The following is a 17,805-nucleotide window of genomic DNA, read 5'->3' as shown; positions in this document are numbered from 1 at the left end:
AAATGTCCACCTTTACAATGGTCTATTTCCGTTTTGAATGCCATATTGAATCTGCCTCCTCTATATTGTCAGGCAGTTCGCTCCAGATCCTGATGGTTGCCTGTTAATTTCCTTGATTGCTGTTAAACATTGTTTGGATGCAGAAAATCTCAAATTCAGCTTCATTGTTAAGATGTTTTTCCTTTATCCTCTAGCAAGTGAAGTGCCATTTCTTAATTGTCCATTATTTTCTTGTATGAGGATACATTGTTTCAATTAACTAAACTGAACTTCAACTTCTTTCTACACATTCGTATTATCCATTTTATCTCCTGCCCAGTTTAATGTAATCGATGAACTTAATGTTTTGAGTTCAATGTGACTCTCTACAGATGCTTTCAGCACTTTCTGTTTTTACTAAACTTGCAAAATAATAGATTTTCGTAAGAGTTTGAAGGTTTATGATGGAGCTGGGGGAAAGCCAAGATGAGATTGTTGAGAGACAGTGACATAAATATCAAAGCCTGTCCAATCTGAAGTTTGTTCCGTTTATCATAGAGTGAAGGAAGATCAAGATTTGAATGGAAATGGGATTCCTGTTGAAAATAAGAAAACAAAAAGGGTCCACTGCCATACAGGTTCTGGCCAGTAAGTGTATAAATGATGTCTTATAGTAGTGATAGTTGAAGTTTGATTTGGGGTTTAATTGAGTCACGCAATAATCAAAGATTTTTTGAATGCCCAATTGTTTGATTTCCTTTTTTTTTTCTATTTTAAAATGCTGTTTCCCTTGTAAACCATCTTATCCATTATAAATGTTTGAAGCAAGATGTGATTATTTGACGTTTACTTTCTTGACCATCAAGCTGTCTTGGGAAAAGTTTCAGCCACTTGAACCAGCTGCACCATTTGATTAGATCATAGTTGATCTGTATCTCCATATTTTAGAAATCCAGCTTTTTGGCTTTATATCTCTTGATATTGTCCTCAACAAAACTCCGCTGGCCGTGATCTTAAATTTCAATTGATCCAGCATTTATGGGCTTTTGGGATGTAGAGGAAAGGTGTTCCAGATTTCCTTCACTCATTCTGCATCAAGTTAAGATTGCTTTAGGAAATAAAGACTAAGGTCATGCCTCCTCCTTCTGGATTCTCCCACTCGAGAATAATTTTTCCCAAGCTATCCAATAAATTTGTTGAAATAGTTTTTTAAAAAACTATCTTCACTAAATTACCATTCCACCTGTTGAACTAAAGGGAATGCAAGCCATATTTATGTAAGCTGCCTTGTAACTTAAAACCATTGTATAATTTTGGTTAGTCGTTACTGTTCGCCTTCTGTTTGAATCTTGAGGTTTAATGCTCAAAATTTAAAACAGCACCAAGGAGAATTCCTGAATAGAAGTATAGTATTTTTTCTTGAGATGAAGATCCATATTCATCTAATCTGATATTTCTTGCAGCTATGCATTTTTTATGATCCCTTGCCAATTAACTTCAAGAAAAATCTGTCATATCGCCAATTTATTTTCTTAACAATGAGTGACTTCTCTTCCTCCTTTCCAAAGTGGATGATCTCGCATTAAATTCCACCTGACAGTTTTTTGCCCACTCACTTTTTAACTTTCTACTCTGATCCACACAATTTACTATATCCTAACTTAGTCATCTAAAAATGTTGCAACTTCTGAGCCAATTTCAGAACCAGTTCACAAGGTTACCTCAATTTTCTGCACTTAGTTTTATCTTGAGGATTATTAACGAAACTTACCAGATGCCTTCTGGAAGACTTTTCAGGCAGACAGTTTCCATGAACACATTGGCTATGCTAGTTATTGCCTCAGTTGTCCAAGAGGCACTATACTGACAGTTCCCATGAGAAGGATTCTATTCTGTGTTCCATAGATTTGCAGTAATTGCTTCAAATTTCTTTCACTTTTATGCGCTAATGTAAATAACCTGGTGTTTATTCAGAACATTGATCCTACGTTCTTGGGCACAAGTTTGATAGCACTGTGTGGTTATGTTACTGGATTAATGATGCAGAATCTTGCACTACTAATCTGAAGGTAATCAACAAATGCAACGTCAACTGGAAAATTTAAGGACCTCTTCAGTCATAATGATTATGCAGCTACTGGGCTGTCTGGAGAAACCTGGTAGAAGTGGGTATTGCAGATGCTGGAGATTAGTCAAGATTAGAGTGGTGCTGGAAAAGCACAGCAGGTCGGTTAGCATCCGAGGAGCAGAAAAATCGACGTTTTGGGTAAAAAAACCTTCATCAGGAATGACCTCATTCCTGATGAAGGGCTTTTGCCCGAAATGACAATTTTTCTGCTCCTCGGATGCTACCTGAGCTGCTGTGTTTTTCCAGCACCATTCTAACCTTATCTGGAGAAACCCACCTGGCTTTCTAGTATCTTGCTAATCTGACTTATTTGTGATTCCAGATCCAGAACAAGTGATTGACTCAATGGCATCGCAAGTTACTCTGTTTTACCAAATCACAAGAAAATATCTTGAAAATAAAATCAGTCTTCAGACCAGTTCCCGATAAGGTTCCACTGTTAAGATGTGTCACTTAATTGATCACAACAAGTTTAGTTTTAAAAGGATCCCTGCCCTTGTGGATACCTTTCTCTGAGATCCATTTTAAATTTCCTATTTTAACTAGGCCTTCATGAATTAACAAAAAGAGTGAGTTTATTCATTACCAAACATGAGAAGTAATATGAGTGCAACACACATTTACTACTTAGAAGTAAGGAGGGGGCTACAAAATGATATATAGATTAGTCTGAATTATTTGTGAAGAGTGAATGGGTGAACATTGCTGCCAAATGATGTTGCAGGCAGTGTTGACTTTAGTAGCTAACAAAGTCAGAAGTCTCATGACACCAGGTTATAGTCCAATAGATTTATTTGAAATCACAAGCTTTCAGAACGCTGCTCCTTCCTTAGGTGAAGACTTCATTTTACTAAAACATGTTGAAATAAAAATCTCCCAAAACTTGTGGTTTCAAATAAACCTGTTGGACTATAACCTGGTGTCATATGACTTCTGACTTCGTCCACTCCAGTCCAACACTGGCACCTCCGCATCATTTGTACCTAATAGCCAGTTGCAAGATACTTGGCTTTGAGAGTGATTTGAAACTTTTTTTTACCCTGATTCCTTTTGAAAGCAGTTGACTGACAGCACTGAGTGGGAGAGAGTCTAAGGAATGGGGTAAGCTGTTTAAGACTGAATTAAGGAGAAATTTCATTACCCCCTGTGGTGAACCTGTAGAATTCTCTGCCACAAAGTGGTTGAGGTCAAACATTTACTGTTTTCAAGGAAGAAGGAGATATCATTCTTGGTTCTACTGTGATCTAAGGGTATGGGGAGAAAGCAGGTACAGGGTACTGAATTGGATCATCAGCCTTAATATTATTTGAATGGTAGAGCAGGCTCCAGGACTGAAAGGCCTACTCCTATTTTTTATACTTCTTGAGTCTTTTACCTTGCTTAACCTGCAGTACAGCGGACTTCTAAATTGTTGTTCTGACCTGTAACCCTCTGAGTATATTAGTCCACACATTTGGATATCAAAACACAACTGCGTACAGACTAGGGTTGAAGCTTGCTTTTAACCCAGATCCCATGTGAAAGTGAGGAAACCACAAATCTGGCTGTCACAATGATTGCACTTTTTAAAAGAAAGATGACATCATGTCCATCATTTGAGATACTTCCCAGGACTTTGCAAGTTAAATTTGTAGTGCACTTTCTCCCTATGAAAATTCTTTTCAACCTCATCAGGTATGACATTCTAGATTGTCTGTCTCCAATTCCAAAGAGTTGCTGAATTCATGTCCACAGTCCACCTTTGGCTATCTTTTTTTTTATTTTAATAGATATTTTTATTGAAAATTTAACATGTTTTTACAAACTTACAAAATAATACATACAAATACAAACATTAATATACAGTTAAATACTAAGTAAACAATAACCAAAATCTAACAGACAAAAAGAGATTAAAAAAAGGAGAAAACAAAACTCAACTACTAATCTAACCTATAACTAACCAGAGCGTATAATAAAATATCTTGCATTACTCAAGAGAAAAAAAAAGATAACATAGTAATTAAATAGTAAAGTACATGCTCGGAACAAATGAACATAAAGTCATAATAAAACCCGTATTCATGCGGGATTCCTTCCCCAATGGCCCCCGGACCAGCCAGAACCGCTACCACAACTGGATGAAAGCCCTTGACAAAATGGCCGAAATATCTGTATCTATATAATTCAGGAAGGGCTGCCATATTTTATAGAATTATTCAGTTTTTTGGTGCACCATACTTGTAAGGAAGTCAAGGGGAATATAATCCATAACCAACCTATACCAATTCGAAAGTCCTGGAGGGCCCTCAGCTACCCAGTTTACTAAGATATTTTTCCTTGCACAAAGAGAGAATGGAAAATAATTTCCTCCCGTGCACATCTAGGGAAGGCAAGCTCGAAAAGCCCAGGAGAAGAGATACTGGATCTACTCTAATTTCTATCAAAGCATTTGCTACTCTGACCCAGTATTTGCGGATCTTATGACATGTCCATAAGCACCTCTATTTTACATTTGGGACACATTAGAGATGCTCCTGTCCTAAAATTTGCCCATCGTTCCGGTGCTATAGGAGTCCTATAGAGTATCTTTTACTGAAAGAGGTCTCCATTAGGTAATCCAAATTTCTGGTGCAGCTGTTCAAAAGACATCATGATCCTGTAAACAGGAGATACCCCGGACCTCCAGGATTTAAATGTAACATCTGTGAGCCCTGGTTGAAAATCCCATGTCCCCACTATAGGAGTATAAGGGGAGGTTTTATGTGAATTATCCTCGTTTTGCCGCATTATCTTCCAGGCTTTAATTGTGTTTAATACAATAGTCTATAATGACTTTCATCTTATCTAAAAATAAGAGAAGCTTCGATGTCCAGCCAGATTGATTGCAGGTCACACGAGACCCAATCGACTATGTAGCTTAGTAGAGAACTCACCTGATACTTCCTAAAGTCTGGAAAATCCAGCCTTCCCCTTGTGGAAGCTGTAGCTTCTTTAACTTAATAAGGGGCCGTCTATGATTCCAGATGAAAGAAACAAGCCAACCATATAACTTGCGCAGTGCCTGACTCAGCAGCATCACCAGGAGCATTCTCATAGGGTATAAGAGACTGGGCAAGACATTCGTTTTAATTAGAGCTATTCTACCTAGCCAAGGAATTGGAAGATTTTCCCCCCCACCCTGCAACGTTGAAGGTCCTGCCTTATCCTTTCCAGTAGATGCACAAAATTGACCTTGTACAGCTGACTAAATACTGGGGTGATAAAAATACCTAAATATAAAATACCCTCCAGAGACCACCGAAAGGGAAAATGAGATTCGTCCAACAAGTGGTACATACTTGCGAGACCACCCATCGTCATGGCCTCAGATTTTGAGAAATTAATTTTCTAACCAGAGAATGCACTAAATAAATTAATAACTTGGATCAGGCAAGGCACGATCTGTCTATGGGTGATCTGGGACTATGATCCATGGTAATGACACTAGACACATCATTCAGTGCTGACTTGGATACTAGATACTAGATACAGCCCATTATACCCTACAAAGTCTTCCTTGCTTGCAAATTTCAAATGCTTTGCCACATATCGGCCAAACAACAGCCTGATCCATATCCCATACACCTCCATCACCATCACTGGAGGTGTACTGTTCCACTAGCAGGACAAATCTAAGAGAAATTATGCCAGAGAAGAATACAATTGCCTTCAGTGTCATAAACATTGATTCCAAATGGGTGGATTATCATGACATTGTTGAACATGAGCAAAGAAATCTGTTGTTTGTCACATGCTACAGTCTACCCGATGATTAATCAGTAATCATCTCTGAATTGAACACCTCTGGGAAGAAACAAGAAAATTAACAATGGCCTGGTGCAGTCTCTGGGGATAGACAATAGTCAATAGGTGCAGGAGTAGGCTATTTGGCCCTTTGAGCCAGCACCACCATTCATTATGATCATGGCTGATCATCCACAATCAGTATCCTGTTCCTGCCTTATCCCCATAACCCTTGATTCCACTATCTTTAAAAGCTCTATTCATCTTTTTCTTGAAAGTATCCAGAGACTTGGCCTCCACTGCCTTCTGGGGCAGAGCATTCCATATATCCACCAATTCTGGTTGAAGAAGTTTCTCTTCAACTCTGTTCTAAATAGCCTACCCCATATTTTTAAACTGTGTCCTCTGGTTCTGGACTCCCCCATCAGTGGAAACATGCTTCCTGCCTCCAGAGTGTCCAATCCTTTAATAATTTTATGCGTCTCAATCTGGTCCCCTCTTATTCTTCTAAACCCAAGTGTATACAAGCCCAGTCGCTCCAATCTTTCAACATATAGTCCTGCCACTCTGGGAATTGACCTCGTGAACTTATGCTGCACTCCCTCAACAGCCAGAATGTCCTTCTTCAAATTTGGAGACCACAACTGCACACACTACTCCAGATGCGGTCTCTCCAGGGCCCTGTACAGCTACAAAAGGACCTCTTTGCTCCTATACTCAATTCCTTTTGTTATGAAGGCCAGCATGCCATTAGCTTTCTTCACTGCCTGCTGTACCTGCATGCTTGCTTTCATTGAGTAATGTACAAGAAAACCTAGATCTTGTCATACTTCCCCTTTACCTAATTTGACTCCATTTAGGTAGTAATCTGCCTTCCTGTTCTTGCCACCAAAGTGGATAACCACACATTTATCCACATTAAACTGCATCTGCCATGCATCCGTCCACTCACCTAGCCTGACCAAGTCACCCTGTATTCTCATAATATCGTCCTCACATTTCACCCTGCCATATAGCTTTGTGTCTTCAGCAAATTTGCTAATATTACTTGTAATGCCTTCATATATCATTAATATATATTGTAAACTGCTGTGGTCCCAGCACCAAACCTTGTGGTCCCCACTAGTCACCGCTTGCCATTCCGAAAGGGACCCATTTATCACTACTCTGCTTCCTGTCAGCCAGCCAATTTTCCATCCAAGTCAGTATTTTGCCCCCAATACCGTGTGCCCTAATTTTACTCATTAATCTTCGATGTGGGACTTTATCAAAGGTTTTCTGAAAGTCCAGGTACACTACATTCACTGACTCTCCCTTGTCCATCTTCATAGCTACATCCTCAAAATTCTAGAAGGTTAGTCAAGCATGATTTCCTCTTCGTAAATCCATGCTGACTCTGACCTATCCTGTTAATGCTATTCAAATGAGTCGTAATTTCATCTTTTATAATTGACTCCGGCATCTTTTCCATCACTGACGTCAGGCTAACCGGTCTATAATTCCCTGTTTTCTTTCTCCCTCCTTTCTTGAAAAGTGGGACAACATTAGCCACCCTCCAATCTGCATGAACTGATCCAGAATCTATAGAACATTGGAAAATGTTTACCAATGCATCCATGATTTGTTGTGCCACCTCCTTAAGTCCCCTGGGATGCAGACCATCAGGTTCTGGGGACTTATCAGCCTTCAGACCTAACAGACTATCCAACACCATTTCCTGCCTAATGTACATTCCATCAATTCATCCATTACCCTAGGTCCTTCAGCCGCTATGACATCTGGGAGATTGCTTGTGTCTTCTCCAGTGAAGATAGATCCAAAGTACCTATTCATCTCTTCTGCCATTTCCCTGTTCCCCATAATAAATTCACCTGCTTCTGTCTTCAAGGGCCCAATTTTAGTCTTAACCATTTTTTTTTCTTTTCACATACCTAAAAAAGCTTTTACTATCCTCCTTTATATTTCTGGCCGTTTGCCTTCATACTCACTTTTTTTCTTCGCATATTGTCTTTTTAGTTATCCTCTGTTGTTCATTAAAAGTTTCCCAGTTCACTGGCTTCCCGCTCATCTTTGCTATGTTATACTTCTCTTTTTATCTTTATATAGTTCTTAACTTCCCTTGTCAGTCATGGCCGCCCCTGCCTCACCTTAGGATCTTTCTTTCTTTTTGGAATGAACTGATTCTGCACTATATCGAGAAATACCTGCCATTGTTGTTCCACTGCCGTCCCTGCTAGGGTATTGAACAGTTGAACTTTGGCCAGCTCCTCCCTCATAGCTCCATAGTTCCCTTTGTTCAACTGCAATACCAACACTACCAATTCCCCCATTCTCCTCCCTCTCAAATTGCAGATTAAAACTTATCATATTATGGTCACTACCTCCCATTGTCTAGCTAACACTCATTGTTACAGCTAACCTGAGAATGCAACTTTTTTTAAAAAAAGGATTTTGTGATTTACACATGAAAGAACTGAAACTATCATGTTATTCGAACAGATGAAAGACTCAATAGACTATCAAGGTATTTTTCAATGTATAATTTCAGTTACATCACACTGTAAACTTTTGCTATAAATTCTGTGCCTTAGAATTGTGTCCTCCACTATCACCTGATGAAGGAGCGGCGCTCCAAAAGTTAGTCTGCTTCCAATTAAACCTGTTGGACTATAACCTGGTGTTGTGTGATTTTTAACTTTGTACACCCAGTCCAACACCGGCATCTCCAAATCATCCTAATGGCTCCTTTACTTTGAGGTCCCTGATCAAATCCAGTTTGTTGCACAACACCAGATCCAGAATTGCCTTCGCCTTGGTAGGCTCCGGTACAAGCTGTTCTAAGAATTCGTCTCTGAGGCACTCCACAAACTCCCTTTCTTGGGGTCCAGTACCATCCTGATTCTCCCATTCTACCAACATGTTGAAATCCCCCATAACAACTGTAGCAATACCTTTGTGACAGGCCAATTTCATCTCCTAATTTAATTTACAGCCTACATCCAGACTAGTGGGCTTGTAGATAACTCCCATTGGGGTCTTTCTACCCTTAGAATTTCTCAGCTCTATCCTTACTGACTCTACATCTCCTGATTCTATGTCCCCCCTTGCAAGGGACTGAATATCGTTCTTCACCAACAGGACCACCCCACCCCTCTGCCCATCAGGCTGACCTTTTGATAGCACCTATAGCCTTGAATATTCATTTTCCTGGCCCTGTCCACTTGAAGCCACGTCTCAGTTATCCCCACAACATCGTACCTGCCAACTTCCAACTGAGCCTCAAGCTCATCTGCCTCATTTCTTATGCTTTGTGTATTCATATATGATATTTTAATTTGTTACTCCCCTCACCCTTCCTATCAATTTCAATTTCACTTGACCATACTGTATGATCCCTTCTTGAGTTGTCTGCTCTGTTGATTCTGTTGTCTGTCTTAATGTCTCTTATTCTCACTTTCCCTTTTAACTTCTTGAATTTCCACTACTTAGTTTAAACACACCTGTGTTGCAGTGGCAAACGTGCAAACGTCCCCCACCTATTAAGTTGCAACCTGTCCCTCTTGTATAATTTATCCTTACCGCAAAACATGCCCCAGTGATCCAAGATTTTACATCCTTGCTTCCTGCACCAATTCCTCAGCCACACATTCAAGTCCATTATCTCCTTGTTCTTGCCCTCACCAGCCTGAGGAACTGGAGGCAAACCAGAGATAACCACCCTGGAAGTCCTGCCTTTCAGCTGCCTTCAGAGTTCTCCTGAAGTCCTGCTGTAGAATGTCATTTGTGCTGACATGCACCACCACCTCTGGCTCTTCAACTTCGCCCATGGGGATTCCCTGCACTCTCAGTCGTGGCACCAGGAAGGCAACACACCATCCTCCAATCTCACCTGTTGCTACAGAAATCCCTTTTAGTCCCTCTCACTCTGGAGTCCCCTATTACCACTACTCTGCATGATATCTGATTGGCAAACCTGTATGCCTCTCAGCTTGGCAGTGTGGTCTGTCTCGACAGTTTCCAAAAGAGCCAACTTGTTCACAAGAGGTACTTCCCCCGGGGTCTCTTGTACTTAAATCATCTCTTTCTTCCTCATAGTCATGTCCCTTCTCTTCTGCTATGCTCGGTGTAATGTCCTCGCTGAAGGTCCTGTCTCGTTCTCTCGGATGAGCCTGAGGTCATCTAATTCTTTATTCAGTGCTGCAACATGCTCCTTCAGAATGTGTACACACTTTACACAGCTATTGGAGCCAGAGACACCATCAGTGTCCCTGACCTCCAACATCATGTTGCTGCGTGCATGATGTTGGCAGTCATGGCTTTACACTCTTCAGACTGTAGTGTAATCTCCTGAGTCTGTGGCATAAGCCAAAGACACTCCCTTTTCTCACCAGACACTTCCCTTGAGCCTTTTTTTATTGCTACTTAAAAACACACCTACTTAAATAGCACTCACTAACCTTCCCAGTAGCCTCCGCCCTCTGCTGCAAAATCTTCAGTATCCAGTACTAAAAGTGGCATCACTACTGAGGGAGCCTTGAAGTATGGACCTGTTAACTGGAATGGTAACAAGTGGTGAGAGAATCAAGATGATTTGAAGAACTACTTTAACTTGACTTCGCAACCTTTCTGTCACAAATTAATCTGTCCATCCATGGATGTTTTGTAGGGATGGATGCTAAAGTCTTTATGGAAGCTAAGTTTACCTTCTCACTGAGGATAGTATCCAGAGTGGCACTAGCATTGTGCTAAGTAGAATGGGTCTGGCAGTTCAAAATTGACATCCATTCAACATCCAACTTTGTCGACTATCAACAACAACAGAACTGCATTCCACACTAGTGTGCAGTCTTATGTCCTGGCAGATCCCTCATTCTGCCATTTCCATACCACCAGATGACCAGACCTGATCCAATTGGGAGCAGCATCAGTATCTGAAAGTTAGGTTTTGCAGCTTTATTTGACTGGAAACTAACTACATGCATGCTAGTAAGACAGCAGCATGATATGACAGTTAAGTGATTCCATGATCAGTGGGTCAACTCAAAGCTTTGCAGTTATAAAGTCAGAGGTAAACAGCATAGGGAAAGGTCAAAAGTAACCATGTAACCAATCCAATTCCATTTTCCATCATTTGGCTCATAGCCTTTCGTGCCCTGGTATCATAAGTATACATCTAAATACCACTGTCCTATATACTGTTAAGAACTGTGGTAGGCAAATATCTAACCCATGGAGAAGGTTTTGTGAGTATTCTTATGTTCAGTGATGCTAAGCCCAACGTGCGAGTATAAAAGCTGAACCAACAACATTTGAAATTTTCATCAGCCAGAACCGTTCAGTGATTCATCCACACTCAATGTTGTCTCAATGTCAAATGGCCAATATTCAATTAATTCTGTTCACTTACTGCTTTCAGTCAAACATGGACAAAAAAGCAAATTTCTAGAGAGAAACTGAGAGCGGTATCATGGCTGCATTTGACCTTGTGGCTTCAAAGCAAGATGATTGTGGTTGTTGCTCCAGTAAATATTGGCAACTCAGTTAGAAGTAGAAATGGATCATCCACTCAACATCTCTGGTTACAGATTGTTGCAAATGCTTCACCTTTGTTTTTCAGGAATGAGCAAGAGTTCTTCAAGGTAGATGTTTTCTAATCAGCCTGTTCAGAGATGTTATTACACCTGACTGAAATATTTGGAACTTGAACTCATGCCTCTTGGTTCAGAGACACAGTGCATCACAAAAGCAGAGTTCCTCAGGGTAGATATTTTCTAATCAATCTGTTCAGAGATGTTAAGTGTCTCTGGAGCAGATGGGACTTGAATCCGGTCTCCTGGCCCAGGGGTAGGGTATCAAAGCCATGAGTTCCTTAAGGTAATGTCCTACACCCAACTATCTTCAGCTACTTCATCAATGACGTTTCCTTTATCATAATTTCAGAGGTGGAGATTTTCACTGTACAGTCATCAATGTTTATGATTCAGCAGGTACCAAAGTTGTCCATCTCCAAACCCATCAAGCTCTAAACAACATCTAAGCTTTGGACTGAAAAGTGGCAAATAGCATCTGCACTGCATAAGTGCCAAGTAATGCCCATCACCAACAAGACAGTCTATCCATTCAACTTTTGACATTGGTATTCATGCCATCACTGAATCCCCCATTATCAATATCCTGGGGATTACTATTCACTAGAAGCTGAACTGATCTAAACTGGACTAGCCAAGTAAATGCTGTGGCTACGAGAACCGGTCAGGTCCCAGGAATTCTGCACTTTCTGACTCTTCAAAGTCTGTCCATCATCTACAAAACCTAAGTATGAGGCATTGTACTCCCCACTTGCCTGGATGAATGCAACTTTAACAACATTGAAGAAGTTTGACACTATCCAAGATAAAGTAGCCCTCTTGATACCTACATCCACAAACGTTCACACTCTCCACCACTGGCACACAGACAAGATACCCTGCAGAAATTCACCAAGGCTTCTTAGACAGCTCTTTCTAATCGCATGACCACTAGCATTTAGATGGAAGAGTGCAGCAGTTCCACAAGAAAACCATAACTTGCAAGATTCTCTCTAAGCTACACTCCATCCTTTGTATTGCTGTTCCTTTTATCTCCAGATTAAAATCCTGAAATTCCCTCCCTAACATCACTGCTGTGTCCATACACTGAATGAAGTGCAATGATTCAAGAAGGCAACATACCACTTCCTTCTCAAGGGACAATAATGGACAATAAATGCTGGCCCAGCTAGTGAAGCTACATCTTGTGAATGACCTTTTAAAAAAAAAACTGCCTACCCCACTCTTTTTCCTTTCTCCTCTCCTCTCTCTTCAATACCCACACTGCAAGAAGTGCAGTTCTACCATGTGGCCTTGCTTACAATATGATGCTTTATCATAAGCCTTTATAGTGGCAGAGTTATACAATAGATTGGGGCCTAATAAATGTCATTTTATATTTAAATGTATCCAAGTGAAGTGTGAGATAGCTTGTAGTTATTGTGAATCTTTGTTGTCTTATCACATTGGAGTAACAAAAGCACACAAAACCTCAGTGCCTCTTGCTCTTGGGATCTTTTTTCATTAAATTCAATGAGTAGTTATTTGACACCAGTTCAAGCTCCCCTTGACAGTTTGTTATAGCTTTTGCAGTCATTTTGCCCGGAACTTGATTCTGGATTTCATTTTAACAATTTGATAATTTTGATAATTTTAACAATTTAACAATGAGTTTTTACTGGCAACCCACATATTGTCAGTCCAGCACTATAATCATTTGGTACTGTATCAACTTTTTTCCCTGAGAATTTTTAAAGATTTAATCAAACCCTCTTTATGAGGTTGAATGATGTCACACTTGAGAATGTGACTTCAGTTTCCACTGGCAATTTATTCCGTAGTCTTCCAGAATGCACAACATGCACTGCGAGGAAACTGAGGCAAGACTGGATGAAGCGGCTTAGAGTTTGGTGCTTAGAACGTAGTTCCATGCTTTATTTCACAGTGATGTAGGAGCTGATAGAGAGAAATACTTTAATCAACGGTTAAATGAAAGAAAGGAAATTCGATACAATTGAAGCAGTAATAATGAAGAGCATTTTAGAATGAGCTAATTACATCTCTGCCATCCTCTGTGGAAAATGTCTGTCTGAGATTGAGCATCTGAAGAATTTAGGACCTGAAGTACAATTGGGGATAGTTAGTAAGCCTGTTTTGCTCTTGGCAGATTTTATTACATTTGATATAGAATGTTGAGCTGCAATTACAGCAGCCGTCTGTTCTTTACAAATGTGCAGATGGATTTTGCATGGCAACAATGGACTGAACTGTAGACCCACACTCAGCCCTAACAGCCTACAGATCTCCTGACCCTGCGCATTTTCTTCTATTTGTCTTGTGGTAGGGCTGCCTGCCACTACAAAGAGGGTAATCAGTTAGGCTTGTTAAGAGCCTTGGTTTTCTAGTTGGTCTAAAAACCCAATGGATGAGGGTACAGTTTAACCATCTGGAAGCAGGATAACTAAGGCATCAATTTTACAGGCTAACTTACAGGTCTCAATGTCTGCCTGGATGGTCTGTGTATCTTTTTTTTAAATTGTTCAAACATGTTTATGTTGTTGATCGAAGTGATAGTACCTCCATGATGAAGCACTTTCTCAGTTACTTGCCATTTGTTGTGGGATAAAGCTCCTCTGTTTCGAAGACTTCTGAATAAGCCTCAAATTGTGAGCCTGTCTGCTGTCCTTAACCAGACAGGAAAATTATCTCTATCAATACGGTGGCTCAGTGGTTAGCACTGCTGCCTCACAGCGCGAGGGACCCGGATTTGATTCCTACCTCAGCTAACTGTCTGTATGGAGTTTGCACATTCTCTCCATATCTGCCTGGGTTTCCTCTGGGTGCTCCAGTTTCCTCCCACAATCCAAAGATGTGCAGGTCAGGTGAATTGTTCATGCTTAATTGCCTGCAGTGTTAGGAGCATTAGTCAGGTATAAATAAAGGGTAGGGGAATGGGTGTGGGTGGGTTTCTCTTCGGAGGGTCAGTGTGGACTTGTTGGGCCAAATGGCCTGTTTCCATACTATAGGGAATCTAATTAAAGATTTGCTTCTAAAAATCCTAAAGAATGACTGTTACACCTTTGGAGGCTGATTTATGACCCAGGAACTTTTCAGACTTCTGTTTATATGCCTGGCCATATAACAGAAATGCCCTATGTCACCATTGTCTACCCCTCTGCTGGTCCTAAACTATTGGACTATTTTACTGGCTTTCAGTATTGAATGAGCATAAAACAGGCACCCTGAAGCTAATATTTTCGATTTCCTGTTTTATACTTCATTTCCTGGCTGCCCATTTCATCCCTCTCCCTGGCAACAGCCTTAACCTGAAAGCTTGTTTGCAATTTTAGTAACACTTACCGTATATACTTTTGTAAAAGGAGAAAGTGAGGTCTGCAGATGCTGGAGATCAGAGATGGAAATGTGTTGCTGGAAAAGCGCAGCAACAGGGCTAATGCCCGAAACGTCGATTCTCCTGTTCCCTAGATGCTGCCTGACCTGCTGCGCTTTTCCAGCAACACATTTCCATACTTTTGTAAAAGCCATGTTCTTTGATACCATGTCTTTAAGCAAAAGGTAAGGGGTGAACATCTTTGAATAATTCGTTCGGGGATTAAGGTCTAATTTGGGTCTTTTGGAGTTACTGACACTGACCTTGGCTGCTGGCCATGGTTCCAAATTCAATAGTGAGGACCCATCCCAGATTATCTCCTGGTATTTCAGATGTTTGAATGGGAGAAAAGCAATTGTAAATAAGACTCACTGCTGTTGTTGGGAAGAAAGTGAGGTCTGCAAATGCTGGAGATCAGAGATGGAAATGTGTTGCTGGAAAAGCGCAGCAGGTCAGGCAGCATCTAGGGAACAGGAGAATCGACGTTTCGGGCATTAGCCCTTCTTCAGGGCTAATGCCCGAAACGTCGATTCTCCTGTTCCCTAGATGCTGCCTGACCTGCTGCGCTTTTCCAGCAACACATTTCCATCACTGCTGTTGTTACCAATCCTGCTCACAACCTAACACCCAGTATATGAAATAGTTTAAGATCACAGTTAGCACCTGAGGCTGAGACATTAACTCCTTGAAAGCATTCAGATATTGCTTTTAGTGCAAAAGGGATCAAAGGGTTTGAGGAGAAAGTGGGAACCTGGTTCTGAGTTGGATGATCAGCCATGATCATGTTGAATGGTGGAGCATACCCAAGGAGTTAAATGGCCCACTCCTATATTTCAATGAAACCTGTAGGGTTTTCAAATCAAAAATAAGGGGTCGTTATGTTCAAGTCATATGGAAAAATAAGGCTTTGAGTTTTACGTCTGGACTTGATTCTTGCACAGGGTGAGCTATTACTTGAATATGTATAGTAATCCCCTATATTCATACCATCACAAGGACCACCAACTTACATCAACATAACATTACTTAATGTCACCTTAGTTTCAGTTCATTTGCTGCAGAAACTGTCTTTCATTCCTTTATTGCCTGCAGAGTAGACTACACCCAGTGCGTTCCTAGCTGGTTCCCTCTTCTACCCATGATGAATTTCATGAGATCCAAAGATTTGCATTTATAAATCATGCCAAGTCCTGTTCAATTATTGCCCTTTTATCACTGGTCTACATTGGCACATGGTCATGCAGCATCTTGATTTTAAAATTCTCGTCCTTGTTTTCCAAATCTGTAATGGTTAATCCCTCCCCTAAACTGTAATCTCCTCCAACAACCCTTCAAGGTCAGGCCTCTTATGTATCTCTGATTGTAAACACTCCACAGAAGATACCCATGCATTCAATTCTTTAGACCTTAAATTCTGGAATTCCTTCCTTACTCTTTCCATCCTCTTCTAATTCTCTTTCCTCCTTTTTTAAAGGAATTCTTCTTCAATTTTTGGTAATCTAACTTTCCTTATCATCTCCTGTAACTTTTTAAAAACAGTTTTATAATGTTTGAGGTGCCCTGGCACATTTTTTTTGTTAAAAGGACTATATAAATGCAAGTTTTTCCATCTACAAATTCCAGGCATGCTGATATAATGAACCATTTTTTGTATCAACCCAATCAGTGTCAGCAATATAGTTGAATTAGGGGCCTTATCAGTTGAACCTTTTCAACATGCTCTTTTGCATTGTGATCATGGAGCAAAACTGAAGATAATATTCTCACTTGTCCTTACTTCCATTTTGAGGTATCTACTTTCAACTCTAGTTAATCCAGGAATCTAGTTCTCATGGTTCAGTGGGATTTTAGACAAATACACTATTGCATGACCTTAGAATTTTTTAATTATAACTTGATTACACAATATCCTCTTTATAAAGATATTTTGTTGTCTTTTGTTCAGCTCCCTAAGCACTTCATGCAGACCTAGTAACTTTAAATACAATAAAATGATGAAACATAATGTGACACTGCAGTCATTTGCGTTTGTATCATATTTCTATCCGCAAATGTGACAAATATCCAATTCATCGTTTTGCGTCCTGTTGTCTGTGTGCACAAAATTGACTAACTGCTAAAACTGCACATTCAAGTTGAGGCATAGAATCTTTAACGTGCATCTGAAAGGCAGACAAGGGCATATGTGGCTACCTCACTGTCTTAATGTTGCAATGTTAGCCTGGAGTGGAGTTCAAACTTAAAAATATTTATATTCCGAAAACACAACAAAACAAGCTGATACTTCAGAACATGTTCCTTCAATGTAGGTTAGTATCTGATCTCACAGTAACCTTGACATTCCCACACAAGCAAAGCAAAAGTTACCACATGTGTGGTACTGTGCAAAATAAATTTAAGATGCCAGTGCACTATATGAATAGATTCCAAGATTATTAGTCAACATTGCTTAAATATTCTGATAATTATTTATGTGCAATTTTAGAAAACCTGTCTATTCTGCTCTTTTACTATTAGTTCCGATGTAAAACTCAAGAAACCAAAAGTAGAGAAAACTGAAGATGATGATTTACCTCAGGTATGTTCTCATAGGTTTCTACTTGCTACTCATCAAATAGTTGTAATTTGAGAAAAATGTAATTTTACATTAGTCTGATTTCTGTTCATCGCTAAGCAAGCAGGTCCATTATTATTATGCAATGCAACTTCCGGGATGCTAATCTACTCAGACCATTCCTATGTACTAGAAGGCTTTCTCAGTAAAGATTCCCCTTGTGTGACCATCATATAGGTATGTTTTGAAATTGCTGATGCCAATGATTACTGCAGTTAGATTTTTATTCATTGACCTTCAGTGGAGAATTAACATAGAATGAGTCGAGAGTGTGGTGCTCTGGAAAAGCACAGCAGGTCAGGCAGCATCCAATGAGCAGGAAAACCAACGTTTCGAGGATAAGCCGTTCTTCAGGAATGGG

The 17,805-nt window shown here is 40.1% G+C and overlaps 1 protein-coding gene across 2 annotated transcripts in view; it reads left to right on the top strand.

Moving 5' to 3' along the window:
* Positions 1-17,805, top strand: part of LOC122548918 (DNA topoisomerase 1-like) — a 115,974-nt gene that overhangs the window by 34,439 nt on the left and 63,730 nt on the right. For both annotated transcript variants that reach the window (XM_043687893.1, XM_043687894.1), the window contains exons 10-11: positions 538-627; positions 17,348-17,408. In XM_043687893.1, coding sequence (XP_043543828.1) covers positions 538-627; positions 17,348-17,408 — 151 coding nt within the window. The remainder of the gene's footprint in view (positions 1-537; positions 628-17,347; positions 17,409-17,805) is intronic.

This window comes from Chiloscyllium plagiosum, chromosome 4 (assembly GCF_004010195.1).
Source record: "Chiloscyllium plagiosum isolate BGI_BamShark_2017 chromosome 4, ASM401019v2, whole genome shotgun sequence".
NCBI classification, from domain to species: Eukaryota; Metazoa; Chordata; class Chondrichthyes; order Orectolobiformes; family Hemiscylliidae; genus Chiloscyllium; species Chiloscyllium plagiosum.
Note: the sequence above shows the minus strand (reverse complement) of the source record. Positions and strands in the feature narration are given on the sequence as shown.